We start from the raw sequence: 18,520 nt of genomic DNA, 5'->3' as shown, positions 1-18,520 counted from the left end.
TGTCCTTAAAGCGAAAGAAACTCCACAATCTCTCATCAGCCATTAAACTTTTCACCAAGAACCAGCTGAATTTCTCGAATAGTGTTCAGTCGAATATCCCTCACAGGTCCTGAAAAATTTTGATAAAGCAACGCGCGCCGTCTCCAGCAGTGTCTCAGACAAAGGATTTCAGCCGAGAGGGCTGGACCAGTGCTCACTCAAAGCCTGCCCAGAGGCGGATGACGTCACCGACGCACGAAAAAACTCACACATGCGCACGAGGGTTCAAGCATGTCTGGTGTAATCACACGTGATTCAAATCCATATAGTTTGTTTTTTTTTATAAAACTGCCAGTTAGTTTTCTAATAAACCTCGTATGCCTGGTTTGATTTTACTTCATGTAGGGGTGTAGGCATTGATAAGCTCTGCTCCTGCCTATGCCTTTAAGCACCATGTACATTGTTTATTTTTTCCTTACTGTGTTTTTTCTTTGACTACTTTGTTTATGAGTTTTGTTGTTGTATATGAGTGAAATTTTGTTGCATGGGTGTCTAATAAATTCAATAAAATATAACAGAAACATGAAACAGGCATCACACTTAAGTTAAATTGCCTGAAGTTGTGGCTCTTACAAAACATTAAAACTATTACAAAACATTAAAACTCTTAAATTACTTTAATTGATTCCAATTCACAAAGGCCAATTGACGTGTGAGAAGTACCCATCATATGGGGCTAATGCCCCCCAACTTCAGGCACTGAGGGGTTTTTAGCCCATACCACTCTTAAAATATGAATCACTGCTTTCTCATTTGTAGCTAAGTCCCTTCCACTGTACTACTTGATTTGTTACATATTCCACATTCAGCCTGTCAGTGCTGAAGGCTGTGGTCAGGCAGACTGGCACATAAAAAAGGTAGCAGTGTGCAGACAGCTGTCAGTTGTATTAATTTATTTGTTCATTTATTCAAATTCATAATATTATTTGTAGCTCCTTGTACTTTTTGTGTCATATTGAAAGGTTCTGTGAATTAAACTTATGCTGCAAAACACTTAAGATTTGTGTTAAATTAAATTTTGACACCTTTTTGACATTTTACTGTAGGCAAATATCGGCATGAAATGTCTGCATCAGCCTCTAAACCTTGACGATAATCGCATGGGCCGTTAAAAATCTGTATCGGGTGACCCCTAGTCTAATTAACAATAATAACTCAAAACCACCACAGTCTCTGAGATTCAGCTGACCATCACAGACTAAAAGCCTCTTCTCCTTACTCAATTCAGGTCTGTCTGAACCAGCAATCTTTAAGGATCTAGCGTGTTGGCCAAACTCACTCCTGCCATTGCAGTGGCATATGAAAACTAGGCTTGAGTTTCCCATGTGGCTTCAGTCAAAATGTAGCTGAGATTTCACAGCTTTAACAAAATCTTTTTCCTGTGTCACTACCATGATGCAAAAGACATTCAGTTAACTGGATATGTTGATGTAACCATTTCCTGGTTTATCTAAACCCAGCTGACTGTAAAGTGACTGTATGTGTTTTTATATAACGGCTGAGTGGATTCTGGTCATTTGATTGGTGCTTTGTATGTCACATGACATGGATTAATTCATCCCATTTGTGTTGCACTGCATTCAGAGTGCGGCTTGGTTCCATTTAGAGTGCAAATTTGGTTCCATACATTTGGTACCATTGCACTCTCACATGCACATGCACGGTCCCGTGCACGCGCGCATATGTGATCACGCATACACGTGCGCGCCCACGCATGCTCGTGCACGCACACACAAAACCAATCCACTGTGCTGCCTGGAGGTTGTTAGCAGGAAAAGAGAACAAAAGCTGGACTCATTTCTGACTTTTTTTTTTTTTTTTTCCCCACTGCACTGAGGACGCATACCTTCTTATTTTTGTTGTTCACGCACGCACAAGCGCCGACCAGGTTGCGTGTGTGTGCGCGCATGGGGTACACAACTCTCCTGAGACATAATTTGAGCTAACTGACACTGCTAATTCTTGTAAGATACACACACACACACACACACACACACACACACACACACACACACACACACACACACAAAATCCAATGTGCTGTCTGTTAGCAGGAAGAGAAAGAAAACCTGGACTCATTTCTGACGTGACTTTTTTTTTTTTTTTTTCCACTGCACTGAGGAGGTCCACAGTTCGACCGAGCCGGTTGCGTGTGCGCACAAGCACGGGACAGCGACATGATGATTTGACTGAGTTAACTGATGCTGCTACACACACACACACACACACACACACACACACACACACACACAAAATCCAAAGCCATCTGGATGCATGAAGAGCTGCTAACATGAAACGCTGATGTGATTTTTGGCTGGACTGAGAAACTACACAAAGTCTTTTTTTTTTTTTTTTTAATGGAAGTCCGAAGTCAGTGCACAGCATCACTGGACTACACGTCACAGTGGAGCATCAAAACGTAAGTCCCTTTTCTGTTGTTTAGAAATTAATAAAATAGAAAATGACAAGGATCTATTTTAGCCGTTACATAAAACAAATAATGAATATTTTTACATTCTTTGCCTCACTGAATGGTATGTTCCAGCTTTCACCTCATGAAATATTCGTACCATTGAACTCATAAAGATTCATTATTTGTATAATATTCCAGGGCGTGCACATTTTTTTTCTCAATCTCTTTTTATTGAATTTCAAGTATGTAGTAGACCATTTGTTTCAATGTGAGATTAGTGCACACACTTAAAATGTGTTCTTAATTAAATTGCAGGTTTTCATGTGGTTTTCATGTGAAGTCATAACAAAATAAAAATATGCAAAAGCCCAAACATATGTCAACTATATCCACTGGATGCAGTAAATCTGATTATCAAGCAAACACCACCACCAATCATCTTATTTAACTATTACAGTTCACTGTGGAAAAAGCAGTCTGAGAAACATTTTGTGAGACAGAAGATCGTACACAAGCAGTAATGGTGATAGTCAACTCAGTAAAGTTTTACGCATAAAATACTGTATCACAGACAAACACAACTTAGACAAACAAGGTCAGGATGAACCCAAATTAAGAAAGAAGAAAAAAGCTCACCTGGAAGCAAATCTGGCTCCAACTTTTTAATAGGTGGCTCAATTGTGTTCTTCACATCAGTCTAGGGAGAATACGAAAACAATGCAATTAAACTCTGGATTGTCATAATGTCATTACAGGGGGTAGAAGCAGCAGCAAGCCCTATTTTAAAGTTTTCCTTACTGACAAAAGACAGAATATAAAGGTGATGCAACTGAGCTGTAATTTCAAGATGCTTAAGATTCAAAAATTTTACTTTGTCTGACAGACATGATTCTGCTCCATTTTTACAAAACAAGATGCAGTAAACTACATATATGTAAAGCAAAGTCTAGCCTGTATTTGTAGCCACGCTGAGTTGACAACACTAGGCACCATCCACTGGAAAACGGGAAGGGGGCACTTTGTGTTGTCATAGATATTGTCGTAAGTCAACATCATCACATTTAGTGGTTTGAGACTAGCAATCTTCTGGAAAACAATACAGCAGGTCCCCAAGTATTTGAACAGCAACAATTTTTGTAATCTTAACTGCACACAACCGCAGTGGAGTTGAAGTGAAACAAAGGAGGTGTGCTTGTAGTAACACTGTCAGTTTCAACTCTGAGTGTTCACCAAAATAAATGTTTGTCTCTGAACAATCACTCACAGAAAGACAGTTCTTTGATCCTTGCATTTGTGGTTAGAGATTTCCACCCCATGGGCTACAGGAGATAGAGGGGGGAAAAAGTCTTCCTCTCATCATCACTCAGTGTGTACAATGAGACAACAGACAAGAATGTCTAAGGGTGAACCTCATGACATGACACCACTGAAGGAGCCCATATGACACAGCAATGACCATTCCCTTGGTGTTCTGACCATTACAGTTACTAGACAAAATGCAGGTGTATCCACCCACCATGATCTACCTATTTTAGGTTCACAGACCTTGGAGAGCACTCTCAGTATAATGTAGAGCATTGGAAGCTTGCTACCCAGGTGCACACCAACATAACCCGCCTCAAGTTTGAACCTGGGCACTGCTGTGCAATGGATAACTCCTAAGTATCGCACTAGTTACCACCCGCCAAATACAGTACTTTTCGTGCTTTTTCTTCTGGAAATGACAATCTAAAGGCTCTTCACCCAGCACACCACCACATGTGCTGTGCTCCAACGGAAGGCAGCAAAACAGTTACTCCTGCAGAGTATGGGCCAGGTGTAATCACGTTTCACCATCCAGGGCAAATTACTGATATGAGATCACTACTTGTGAACACTCTTCTGTTAAGAGTCATGCAGCTTTAGAACTGTATAAAGAGAATGCAGATTTTACAGCCAAATAATTTAGATGAATAAAATAAGATTTTGTACAGACTTACCAAGTTCACTTACAGCAAGGAAAGCAAAGTAATTTTTAAAACTACATATATTATAATAGCCATGTGGCATCTGTGTGCATGTATGCATGCGTACGTGTGTATAGCTTCAATCACGGAGAAACTGGGGAGAGGTGATATTTGCCATTTCGTATGCTTATATATTTTGGGTCAAGGATGAACGCTGCAAAAACGGAAAGTTGATAGGACAAATTTTTTTTAGAGAAATTAGCAATATTAGCTAACAATGGACATTGTACTGCAATGCACTATGGGAGTTGTTTTAGTCAGTTTAGTTAAGTGTCATGTTGCTATTGCCACGAGTGAAGCGTGTACTGCATTTGATGTCTTCGCCACCATCTCTGCTTGTGGGTGTGTCAAATTAAAAGCACTTGCTTGCAGCAGAATGCAGAAAAGACAAAAAGCTGTGCCCATGTGTCTGTGTGTGCATGCATATAAATTCAATCACAGAAAACATACTGTTGGAACCTCAATTTCCCCAAGGGAGTCTTCCCAAAATATCAATAAATTTCCATCTAATCTGGAAATTGTGGAGAGCTGACATTTGCTGTTTGGTATGTTTATGTATTTTGGGTCAAGGATGAACGCTGCCAAAACAGAACATTGACAGGACTAATATTTTTGGAGAAACTACGGATAATAGCCAACAACACTGAACAATGTGATAATTACATTCTGGACTCACATGCCATTCCAGCAGGGGGCGGTAGGGGGAGTGAAGAAGGAGTGAAGAAGGAGCCACCCTGTTTTTTTTGTTTCGTCAGCTATTGTGGCATTATAGTGGCTCTTAGAGGCATTATCTTCAGTTAACGAGGCTCCTCTGAGCGTGGCGCTAATTTCAAGATGTTCAAAATTTTGCAACAACAGGGTGGCGCAGTTTGTGTTCGAGTTACTGCGACGGCTTAGAGCCATTTGCGTGGTGCTTACGAGTCTGCAAAAAGTCTATTATCCGTGCGCCTGGCACCTTCGCAGGACCTGAGAGTCTATTTTTGGAGCGGCTCCTCCTCTTGCGCACACAATTGCACCTGCTCTGTGCGCTGGACTCTATATATTTTGTAGTGGATTAATCATTTTCTGCCAAACCTTGGATGTTTAAAACACTTCTAATCACTTCTGGCATCACAGAGAACTGTTTCATCTGGACACTTTTTTTCCCTCTCTTTCCTGCTCCATGTGGGATGTATTTTGAGCAGCTTAAGGTAATTATTTTTAATGTTTTTTATAGCTTGATAAAACAGTTCCTTGCTATAAAAGTATGTCTGTATGTTGATGTCTGTTGTATGTAAAAGTATGCTGATTTAGTATCTTGTTAATGGATCACTGTGTGTGCGCACTGAGGCAAGACCTGAGAGGCTATTTTTGGAGCGGGTCTCCTCTTTGCGCACCAAATTCCACCTGCTCTGTGCGCTGGACTCTATATAAAAATAATTATTTTGTAGCGGATTAATCATTTTCTGTCAAACCTTGGATGCCAAAAATACCTGTAATCACTTCTGGAATTAATGTATCACATGAGCTCCGCTGTGTGTGCGCACTGAGGCAGTAGTGACTCCTCATCACGCTTCAAACGAGCATTTAGGCAGAACGCCAGCTCACAAAAGAGTGATATTTCAGTCAATATTGGACGAACACAAAGTTAAAATTTGGGTGACTGCGTGAAAGTGGATGTGTGTTTAAAGCCATGGAAGATAATAACTCCAGTGGAGCAGCTAAGAGCTGTGCAGCAGCACAGGTGGAGAGCGCACAAAAGACCGACTTTGAAGACATAACACAAAGTTAAAAGTTGTATCATGGTGACTTGTAAGCTGCGGAAGAAATAAAGAAATATATATATTGAAAATGATCCACAGGTGTATATAATAAAACGGCCACCTCATTCTGTATGCAGAACGGCACCGCGCGCAAAAGAGCGCTTAGGCAGAAATAAACAGACGAACACAAAGTCAAAAGTGGAATCATGTTGTAAAAATGATTATGCTTAAAGACAGGGAAAAAATAAAGCCAGCAAGCCATGGATGGAACGGAAGCCACAAAGAGCAGAGAGGCGGCTGTCCATGAAAGGACAACAGCAGCGCGCGCGCAAAAGAGCGATTTTGCAGAAATAAACGGACAAACAAAGTTTTGTGTGTTTAAAGCCGCAAAAAAAAAAAAAAGCTAGAGAGCCGCGGAGCCAGCAAGGAGCACAGAGGCGGCTCTCCAGGAACCTGTGGTTCAGGTCTAGCTGGTCTGGTGCATTACAGGTGGACTGCAGCCTGGGCGCACAGTGCACAACTGCGGAACTGTGATGGAGTGTCTATTTTTGGACTGCGTTTAAAAAAAAAAAAAAGAAGGGACATGTTTAAATACTGCTGTGAATTGAAAACCCACACTTTGAAGGGACCAGGTGTGGGAGGGCTGGAAGTTTGGACCAAACTCATGCCTAAACGTGCACCAACATGGCGTTATCATGGCACTACGTGGCTTAGTGTGGCTGATGCGAGCCATTCGAGGCTGTAATGACAGGTCGGTCGTGGCTCACTAGAGGCTGCTACGCAGCACATGTGGGGTACCAAGGCACATAGAGGCACCTTCATAGTGGATATGTGTTAAGATGAAAACGTGGGTCATTCTTCAAATAATCACCCCACACCCATGCGTGGCTCCTTCTTCAGCCTTCATTATTCGGTGGGACTGAGGCTTTATGGAACTGCATGCAAATGCTTGAGAATCACAGCAAAAGGCACAACGTAAGACTGTTAGGACTGGCAAAGACATATGTGACTAATGGCACCTTGGAGGAAAGTGTCAAAAATGTTCTGTGCAAGGGGCTGGAGATAAACCCTGAGGCAGAGTTTGAAATTGAACGAATGCGCCGAACGCCAGCCCCAATGCCGAAGGAGGACCAGCCGCCCAGACCCATATTGATCCTCTTCCTGAGGCAGTCTGCCCGTGAGAAGGTATTGAGAGCTACAGTGGAGAAGCAAGGAGTGAAATCGGATGGACAAAGTCTGTCAATATTCCCCAGTGTAACCAAGGAACTAGAGGAGGAGAGGAAGGAGTTCCTGACCATGAAGAAGGCACTACAGCAACACAATGTGAGATACACACTGGCCTTACCCTCTACATTGAGATTTACATGGAAGGGCAAGAACCAATGCTTTACAAAAGCGGAGAAGGCTGAACGCTTTGTTAACCAGAACTGCAGCAACACTTGAAATATGTATACGATAGGTTTTTCTTTTCAGCTGGACTGAGGATCAAGGAAGGAGACGCGAGTGGGTAGGCTTACACAGGCTGTCATTGGCCAGATCAGTCAGGAGGACACTCCTGGTTGGAAAGACGAGTACTCCACAGACCTTAGCTAGTTAGTGTTTATGTTACACTTTGCTTTGTTTTTTATTTATTTTATTTTTTTAAACTGTATGTTGGTTCTGAAGGCCAAGAGATAGCCAAATCTCCCTTTTGTAGTTTTAGGGAGACATTTTAAGTTATTTGTTTGTTATATGTTTATTTTTCCAAATGTTTTCACTCTATAAAAACATGACTAAAATATGCAACAGAGAATGATTACAGTGCATCAGATGCAACACTGAATACTGTTCTACTGAAGAGGGCTAAAACAAATTTTTCTTCCCTTTCCCATTGCATTGTTTTGCTTTATATTCTCTCTTTTTCATAAAACTTTAAATGGCTACAAATAATGTTACAATTATCAGCTGGAATATAAAAGTTTGTGGAAATCCTGCAAAAAGAGGGAACGTAATGACTCAAACACAATAAGGCTGATATTGTGTTCATCCAAGAGTCACATTTTAAGTCTGCAGAGGTTATGAAACTAAAATTTGGATGGGTAGGACGTTTTTCATAGTTCAATAGGGTGGTTATACTTGTACATAAAAAAATATGACTTTTAATTTGGTTAAACAGGTAAAGGATAATGAGGACAAAATGATGTGTTCACAGGCTAATATACACTCAACAAAAATATAAATGCAACACTTTTGGTTTTGCTCCCATTTTGTATGAGATGAACTCAAAGATCTAAAACTTTTTCCACATACACAATATCACCATTTCTCTCAAGTATTGTTCACAAACCAGTCTAAATCTGTGATAGTGAGCACTTCTCCTTTGCTGAGATAATCCATCCAACCTCACAGGTGTGCCATACCAAGATGCTGATTAGACACCATGATTAGTGCACAGGTGTGCCTTAGACTGTCCACAATAAAAGGCCACTCTGAAAGGTGCAGTTTTATCACACAGCACAATGCCACAGATGTCGCAAGATTTGAGGGAGCGTGCAATTGGCATGCTGACAGCAGGAATGTCAACCAGAGCTGTTGCTTGTGTATTGAATGTTCATTTCTCTACCATAAGCCGTCTCCAAAGGCATTTCAGAGAATTTGGCAGTACATCCAACCAGCCTCACAACCGCAGACCACGTGTAACCACACCAGCCCAGGACCTCCACATCCAGCATGTTCACCTCCAAGATCGTCTGAGACCAGCCACTCGGACAGCTGCTGGAACAATCGGTTTGCATAACCAAAGAATTTCTGCACAAACTGTCAGAAACTGTCTCAGGGAAGCTCATCTGCATGCTCGTCGTCCACATCGGGGTCTCGACCTGACTCCAGTTCGTCGTCGTAACCGATTTGAGTGGGCAAATGCTCACATTCGCTGCCATTTGGCACGTTGGAGAGGTGTTCTCTTCACGGATGATGCGAAGGAGATGTGTTGCACTGCATGAGGCAAATGGTGGTCACACCAGATACTGACTGGTATCCCCCCCCAATAAAACAAAACTGCACCTTTCAGAGTGGCCTTTTATTGTGGACAGTCTAAGGCACACCTGTGCACTAATCATGGTGTCTAATCAGCATCTTGGTATGGCACACCTGTGAGGTGGGATGGATTATCTCAGCAAAGGAGAAGTGCTCACTATCACAGATTTAGAATGGTTTGTGAACAATATTTGAGGGAAATGGTGATATTGTGTATGTGGAAAAAGTTTTAGATCTTTGAGTTAATCTCATACAAAATGGGAGCAAAATCAAAAGTGTTGCGTTTATATTTTTGTTGAGTATAAATGGCAAAAAAAATATCTTGTGCAATATTTATGCACTAACGATAGGGGACCCAAACTTCTTTCATGACGTAAATAAAACATTGGGAGAAATGATGGGTGATATAATTCTGGTAGGAGGTTTTAACCAGGTTTGGGATGGATTTATAGATCGAAGTACTCTCAGAGGCCCAACACCGCTATCCAAAGATAGTGCTGGTATACACGTTAAGTGATGATAGTACTCTAGTGGACATTTGGCGGTTGACAAACCCACGTGAAAGAGAATATCCGTTTTTCTAACAATGTCACAAATCATAATTGAGAATTGATATATTGTTTTTGATATCAAACAATATAACCAAGCAAGTTGCATATTGTAAAATTAATGCAATGGCTCGGTCTGATCATGCAGCTGTAAAGCTGGGAACCAATATAAATAATGACCCTGAGAGAAGAAACAGATGGGGATTGAATGCATCACTATTATCTAATGGAGGTATTTAATTTATTATTAAAAGAAGAATTGCAGTCATTTTTTTTATTTAAATACAGGAAGCACAGGCATGAAATCAACAGAAGGAGAAGGGTCTAAGGTGATATTTGAGGGAAAATTATAGCATATACATCTAAAAAGAAAAGGGAGAATACGAGTAAGATAAAGCAATTGGAAACTAAAATTAGGACACATGAAAGGGATTTGGCAGACAATTTCTCAAACCAGCTATATCAAAACATTTGCAAACTTAAATTTGAACTTCAAGAAATATATAATAAAAACTAGAATACGCTCTGTTCAAGCTGGGGACATCCTTTTATGAGGAAGGGAAAAAAAACAAATTGCTGGCCAAACATTTAAAGCAGTGTACCTGTAACTGTAATTTAATAACAGGAATTCAAAAAATGGTAAAATGGTAAATGGGCTCCATTTATATAGCGCTTTTCCATCTGCATCAGATGCTCAAAGCACTTTATAATAATACCTCACATTCACACCGATCTCAGGGGAAAAAAAGAGAATACAACAGTGCCCGAAACGAAACAAATTAATGAGATGTTACAAAAATATTATGGGGTACTTTATACTCCTAATATATACCCAGATCCTAAAGCACTGACTAATTTCTTTACTAATATTGATCTGCCTAAGCTGTCTCTTGATCAGGTAAAGTTGTTAGATGTCCTGTGGCAGAAACAGAAATACGTAAATCTGTATTAGGCATGAAGAACAGAAAATCTCCTGGGTTAGACAGGTTCCCTGTAAAATATTATAAACAGTTCATAGATATCTTAGCTCCAGTCCTAGAAGAAGTATAGAATGAAGCATTTGTATTACAACCTCTTCCTCTGACCTTCGATGAGGCTTTATTAACAGTCATTCCAAAAAAGGATAGAGAGCCATTACAACCTTCTAATTATCGGCCTATGAGTTTATCCAATGTAGACTTTAAAATCCTAGCCAAAATTCTAGCAACTCGTTTAGAGAATGTTTTGCCAGGTATCATTCATACAGACCAGGTAGGTTTATGAATAACAGATCATCAACAGATAGTATGAGAAGACTGCTGCACCTAATAAGTCTGAACAGAGAGAAAATAGTCCCATTGTTACCCTCTCACTTGATGCAGAGAAGGCTTTTGACTGTGTGCAGTGGGACTTTTTATTTGCAGCTTTATCACATTTTGGGTTTTCATACTAATTTATTACATGGGTAAAAATGCTGTATAATAGTCTTAAGGCATGGGTGATTACTAATGGTGTTATTTTGCCCTTCTTTAGCCTTAAAAGAGTCATGAGACAGAGGTGTCCTCTCTCACCGTTGTTGTTCAACATTTCATTGGAACCACTGGCTGTCATCATAAGAGGTAATACAGATATAAGGAGTACAGGAGGAGGTGGCAAACAACACAAATTGCTTCTTTATGCAGACGATATACTGGTCCTATTGGAAGACCCAGTCATTTAAAACCTCACCTAATGGATACAATACAACTTTATTCTTATGTATCAGGATATAAAAGTAACTGGACAAAGTCTGAAGCAATGCCAATATCTGGGATTAGCAGTGGAGATATAATGACAAAATTTGGTTTTAAGTGGATACAAAAAGGAATTAAATATTTAGGAATTATAATATGCAGGGACGTGGAAGAACTGTCACGTCTAAACTTTGATCTAACTTTACAAAAGTCGACAAGTCAAATAAAATAAGGTTGACATTGTGGGAAAGAGTGAGTTTAATTAAAATGGTGGTTTCACCACAGTTTAACTATCCTCTTATGATGCTGCCAGTTACAGTGCCCCCATCCATTTTTTTATAAATATGACACACTCTGGGGAGAGAAAAGGCCAAGATGGCAAAAGTTGCCATACACTGGACTGGACAATATAATTTAGACTGGGCAGTTATAGAAAAATATTTATCCTTCCCCTTTACACCCATAGAGCTCATCTCTCAAAATCCAGGTAGAATCTATAACCCTATTAGACTCATGTTTTACTCCAGATGTCCTTTCTGAGTATAATGTTCATTTGCAACTCCACATTAGATTAAGAATGGGCAGGGGTGGTCTTGAACCAGGAATGTTCTGCTCTGGAAACAAGCACAGTATCCAGTTAACCACCACCTTGCCCTTTTTTCACAATGTAGAATTCTATCATTAGAGGTTATGACTAAAAAAAAATACATAACATGGTTCTTCTCACCAGGATTTTTTCACAGGAAGGGGAGCTTAGCGGGGCATAGCCACGTGATGAGCATTGTAGGCGCGACTATTGTAGGAGGGTCCAGGGACATCAACCCCCACCCCCCCACCCTCATCCCAGAAAATTTTTAACCATTTGAACACTATTTTTGCATTTTGTGGGCCACTCTGTGTTGCTAACTGGGATGTTAAATAACGTGCGACATGTCCTTGAAAGAAAGGAAAAAACAAAAAAAAACATACACACACACACACACACACACAAAAACCCCCTATGCTGGTTAAATCACAGCACTGGGGCCCAAATTACAGCACAAATCACAGCTCAACTGCGCTAGCGAGAATCCTGCATAACACACTCCTATACACTAGGAATAGAACACATGGCTGCAATGTGTAGGCCTATTACAAATATGAGACTATTATACACATCAACTATCTGTCCTCCAATTCTCCTTGCCGGTTATCAGAGACTAGTAATAGTGCCTCCTCTCCCCATACGCTTTGCTGCCATTTGAGGAGGAGCGCATGCATGCGCATGTGCGTAAAATAAGTTGGGTTTTTTTTTATTATTATTATTATTTTGAAACTCTAAGGAGTTTGATTTTATGTTCTTAACATGTTAATATTGAGACCATAACAGACTGTATTAACACAGGACGTGTTTTTGGCCTGTTTTTTAAGCTGTAGTTGCTTATTTGTCTTAAGAGGCCTAGGAGCACTGTTTCTGACTCTATGACAAACCAAGCAGGCTGTCTGATAAAATATGCCACTGCCTTTACAGGTGATAAATGTTACAGTTACTTTTGTTGTAATTATTCTTAGCCAGACTTAGTTATGAAAGTAGACAGAGTTCAACTTACATTATAATGCAAGATCTCAGGGGTATTTAAAATAGCAAATGGTTTCAAAGCTGTTCACATTCAGAGTTTATGAAAATGAGTTATTCAAATCTTAATGGTCACTCATGCATGTTAAAAATATCCAGATGTCATTACAATAGAGAAATATTTATAGTTAGAAATATATTAGTATTTATAAAAGTATTAATGGAACAGTTTGCCAGAGTTATTCGTTTTAAGAATGACTTTTTTGTTACTTTGCTTATTGATTTTATAAGCAGTGACAAGGTAATGGATGTGGCTATTCATACATAGTCATATTAATAACATTTGTACAGCCTTGTTATGTTTATGGTTAGGGGTTATGCTTAGGGGTTCTTGTTATAGTTAGGGCAAGGATTCGTGGTTGTGGTTAACGTTTAGGAATCTATGTATCAATAGCAAATACATGTACAAGTACGTAGCCTCATGATGACATGACCTATATTGACCAATGACAATGATGCTATGTACCAATAGAAGTTTACTATACAGTTATGTACAAGGATGAAAGTGGTGAAAAACAAAAAAGCTAAAACCCCAAATTACCCCCCGCGCATGAAAATGTTTGAAATCTAGAAGCTCTGAAATGCAATCTGGGGCTATCCCAGACAATAAACTGCAGTCAGTGCAGCATCCATTTTTGTGAGAAAAAAAAAAAAAAAAACTTTCCATATTCAAAAATCACTCCAGTATTATTCTGCCCTTACTAGGATCCAGCAGTTTTCTAACTTGGCAGATGGTTTTGGAGGAAATCACTGAAGAAATGAACAAACTGAAAATATGGTTTGAACAAAACAAATTGTCATTAAACTTAAATAAAACTAAATTAATGTTATTTTGGAACTGCAGAACAAATAAGCAAGTACAAATGCAGATAAATGGGGTGCAGTTTGAAAGGGTTAATGAATATAAATTTCTTGGGGCAATAATAGATGAGAAAATTAGTTGGAAACCATACATCAAATATATACAAACCAAATTATCAAGAAGCATTTCACTGTTTTAAAAAAGCAAAACATGTTCTGGATCACAAATCACTCCACATCGTATACTTTTCCATTGCCTTACCAGATTTCAATTACTGTGTAGAGATCTGGGGCAATAACTACATGAGTTCAATAAAATCACTAACTATTCTTCAAAAAAGGGCAAGACGGGTCATTCATAATGTTGCTATCAAGACCATACACACTTCTTAAAGTCAAAACGATTAAAACAGACATAGTAAAATTCCAAACTGCACAGATCTTGTACAAAGCAAAAAAGTAACCTTTTACCAAAAACATACAGAAATTGTTCAGGGCTGGAGAGGAGGGATATCAATTAAGAGAGAAAAACAACTTTAAAATGAATAAAATCCATACAAACAAGATTCTTCATTTCATTTTGTGGGGTGAGACTGCGGAACGGTGTGGGTGGGGAATTAAAGCAGCGTGCAAACATTCAACAGTTTAAAACTAAATATAAAGAATGCGTTTTCACAGGATACGGGGATGAAGTGGAGGTATAAGAGTTACTGTGTGTTCACAGGAAACCGTTATTTATTTCTATATTTATTTAGTTATGTTAACTGGTTGTATCTTTTCTGTTGTGTTTGGTTTTATCAGGTTCTTTTTGTCTCTTTCTGTAAAATTATATTGTAGCATTATTATTTATTATTGCTCTTATTGTTTTTGTTGTTGCTGTTATTATTGTAATATACAAATAAAAAAATTACAATTTGTAATACATTTGACTCTTTTACGACAAACACTGAGCCATTAATTATACAGAAAAGAAATGCACACAAACGTGCTGAGATGCAAACAGCTTAATGCTAACTTAACTAATAGACATGCTAAAGCGTTAGCATCGCTCCCATTTTTAAGTTATAAAATACATCAACTGTTTCAGAAGACCATAATAGGTCAGTTTAACATAAAAAGGTAAATATTACTCACAGACATATGCTCTTTCTGGTTTTAGCAGGGAAACATTAAGATAAAGCTAAATAAAACAGCAGCTTTGCATCAAGGACCCCGAAGCTGCCCAAAACCTGCCTGATCGAAAAGCATAACACTTAACGCTTCCTACTGAACAATACTGATCTAAAAAATGACCCAGGCAACTGGCAAAAAAGAGGAAATCCACCAAAAAGCAGACATGTTTCATCCCTGTATGTATGAATAGCTACTGCTTAAGGTATTACAGGGCCAAGCATGGTACAAGATACCCATGATGTGTACTTTGATGTACAATGTACAAATTTAAAATCAATCAATCCATTTTCTATACCCCCTTACTCCACTTACTCCTTAGGGTCACAGACCTATCCCAGCAGTCATAGGGTATGAGGTAGGGAACACCCTGGACAGGACATTGCAAGGCCACATATAAACAGACAAATACATTCACACCTGCACACCTATGGTCAATTTAAAGTTTCCCATTCACTAAACATGCACTTGCCCTATTGAGGTTTCAAATCCCACAAAATGTGCAAAATTTCAGAGAGTTCACCACTATGCCACTCTCAATAACATTGAGGCAGTCTGATAATGACGCAATTTAACCGCTGCACACAGACAACAGCATTAACATGGCAAGGTAAAACTCTGTATATTGTGCCTAAAACTCTTGTGACTATATTATCTAGGTTTTTAAACGTTATTGTGTTTGTTTTATGTAAACGTGGGAGAAGCTCAAGTTGTTTCTCCATTATTTTCCAATAGGAATTGCGGTGAGCCGCAATCACTTCCTGTTCATGTCATTGTGGTGGAAAATGAAGTTTGGTCTTTAACGCCCTGCTTGTTCAAGAGTAATATATATATATATAATGTCTGAAATTCTGTTTGCGTTCATGAAGCTCCACGCAGGTTAAATGTAGCAGACACGGAATATTTGGAATATTTGTTTTAGCATGTTTTCAGGGTCTCATGCATGCAGTCTCTTATAAATGTTATGAAAGGCATAAATATGTACATTTTGGTAGTATAATGTTCATTTGCAATTGCTGTCATGTGATTTCTCTATGTTGTTTAGACTGCAGCGACTCTCTGGCGCGCAAGGGATTATGGGATATCTCAATAGAGTGAATGTCTTTCGGATGTGGGAGGAAGCCGGGGCACCCCGGGGGCGCAGGGGAGAATATGCAAATTCCACACAGAATGTCCCCAGGTGGGAAGTGATCCCACGACGTTCTTTCTGTGTACTAACCACTAAAGCCCCGTTTCCACCACCGTGCTGCCAATCAATCAGACTATTTAAAGTATTTTTAATTTTCGCACAAATAAATGAATTATTACGTCCCCAGTTTCCACTTTCCTAAACGCTGTCAGATTCAATGTACAATGTTTAGTTGTTTATTTTACTTCCCCAAAGAGTATCCGGAGACTGTGTGAAACAGAGTAATTCAGGCCTGACATGCTTTTTGAGCCCGTTATTTTGTTTTCATAATTGTTCCTGCTCATTACTTTTAACAACAGCCGAGGGGCGCGCACACCAAATGTCACCTTTCCTTTCACTTGACGCAATGGAACAACGGTGTCAGCCTAAATGAATTCCAGTTACTACGTGACATGTGAAAAATAAACTTTGCACTTATCAGAAGGGAGGAAACACATACCTGTAAAGGTGGAAGATAAGACCTGAAGGTCGGCTTCGTGGGTTTCCCAGAAAACATGCTTTACGTTTTCCCGCTGAGGGGACCTCGCTGGCTGCTGCCAGTGGAAAACAAACAACCGAACTCCTTCCAAAAAAAAAAAAAAAAAGTTTTGGTCTGAGTCAAGAAACGTCTGTGTGTAAAATATTCATGGAGACAGCCTGGAAGAGCAGCGTCACTCCTCCATTCCAGTGCGGACACAAGTCGATCTGACGCTAGCTGTCTGAAAAAGTTTACAGCACCTCGCTTTGAGACGTCGGCGTGAGCTAGCTAGCAAAAACAAAAGAAAAAAAAGTCTTTACATCAACTTTATGAACACCGCTTCCACATAAAAATAAATGAGAGCACAAACAAGTACCTACTCAGAGTGGGCCGCTGTATGCCTACATTTTCTTTCCACCTGTTACTGCAAAACTTATCCGCTGTAACTTCCTCAAAGTCTAATCAGCCAAACGCGCTAGCTGCCGATGCTAACGACTTTACGGCCATGTTTGTGGACAGTGGCAGGTCCCGCCCTGGCAACTTCCGCACTCCGCTGTAGCATTTTTAATTTTTAAGAGCTGAATGTGGTTCTTTTGCACACTTGTTCTAAGACAAACATGTATGTATTTATGTAAGTGCTGCTAAAGTATTTGCGTCGTAATTTTAAGGGCATAAAGCCATGATTTTGTTAGTGTTACGCCGATGCGTCGTCAACAAACTACATTTCCCATGAGGGGAGTGAAAATTGCGTCATGGTAATGATGCCTTTTTTAACGACTTTACTTTTCGTAAATACTTTTGGGGTTAAAATTGCTAAAACCGTTTGTGGGAGCAATAATACTTCATACAGCTTGAAAAACAACCATGCGATGACAACGGTAAAAACATTATTATTAATATGGTAGACATATTGTGTGTGCAAGAGACCAAGTGGAAGGGAAGTAAGAGCAGGAGCATCGGCGGTGGGTACAAGTTGTTGTACCATGGTGAGGACAGGAAGAGAAATGGTGTTGGGGTCATTTTAAAGGAAGAGTATGTTAAAAGTGTGTTGGAGGTTAAGCGAGTGTCTGACAGGGTGATGAGTGTGAAGTTGGAAATTGAAGGGGTGATGATGAATATCATCAGTGCATATGCCCCACAGGTAGGTTGTGAGATGAAGGAGAAAGAAGATTTCTGGAGTGTGTTAGATGAGGTGGTGGAGAGTGTGCCCAAGCATGTAGTACTAGTTGGAGGGGAAGCAGTTTTGGACAACTGGAAAATGTGGTGAGGGAGACAGGTAGGGCAGTACTGGGTATGACATCTGGACAGTGGAAGGAAGACAAGGAGACTTGGTGGTGGAATGAAGAGGTCCAGGAAAGCATAAGGAGAAAGAGGTTGGCGAAAAAGTTTTGGGATAGTCAGAGAGATGAAGAAAGTAGACAGGAGTACAAGGAGATGCGGCGTAAGGCGAGAAGAGAAGTGGCAAAAGCAAAGGAAAAGGCATATTGCGAGCTGTACAAGAAGTTGAATAGTAAGGAAGGAGAAAAGGACTTGTACCGATTGGCTAGACAAAGGGACAGAGCTGGAAAGGATGTGCAGCAGGTTAGGGTGGTAAAAGATGCACATGCTAATGTGCTGACAAGTGAGGAGTGTGTGCTGAGAAGGTGGAGGGAATATTTTGAAGAGTTGATGAATAAAGAAAATGAGCGAGAGAAAAGGCTGGATGATGTGGTGAGAGTAAATCAGGAAGTAAAAGAGATTAGCAAGGAAGAAGTGAGGGCTGCTATGAAGAGGATGAAGAGTGGAAAGCCAGTTGGTCCAGATGACATTCCAA

General features: G+C 39.8%; 1 protein-coding gene across 3 annotated transcripts in view; it reads right to left on the bottom strand.

Annotated features, from left to right (window-relative positions):
• mtmr10 (myotubularin related protein 10) overlaps nt 1–17,376 on the bottom strand; it is an 86,772-nt gene extending 69,396 nt beyond the window's left edge. For 2 of the 3 annotated variants that reach the window (XM_034190250.1, XM_034190267.1), the window contains exons 1-2: nt 16,690–17,376; nt 3,089–3,149 (exon numbers count right to left, since the gene is read on the bottom strand). In XM_034190250.1, coding sequence (XP_034046141.1) covers nt 3,089–3,149; nt 16,690–16,746 — 118 coding nt within the window. In that variant the 5' untranslated portion in view covers nt 16,747–17,376. The remainder of the gene's footprint in view (nt 1–3,088; nt 3,150–16,689) is intronic. The other variant, XM_034190260.1, reaches the window with a different exon arrangement.
• Nucleotides 17,377–18,520: the final 1,144 nt, after the last annotated feature.

Source organism: Thalassophryne amazonica, chromosome 2 (assembly GCF_902500255.1).
Source record: "Thalassophryne amazonica chromosome 2, fThaAma1.1, whole genome shotgun sequence".
NCBI classification, from domain to species: Eukaryota; Metazoa; Chordata; class Actinopteri; order Batrachoidiformes; family Batrachoididae; genus Thalassophryne; species Thalassophryne amazonica.
This window is presented reverse-complemented; position numbering and strand designations above follow the sequence as displayed.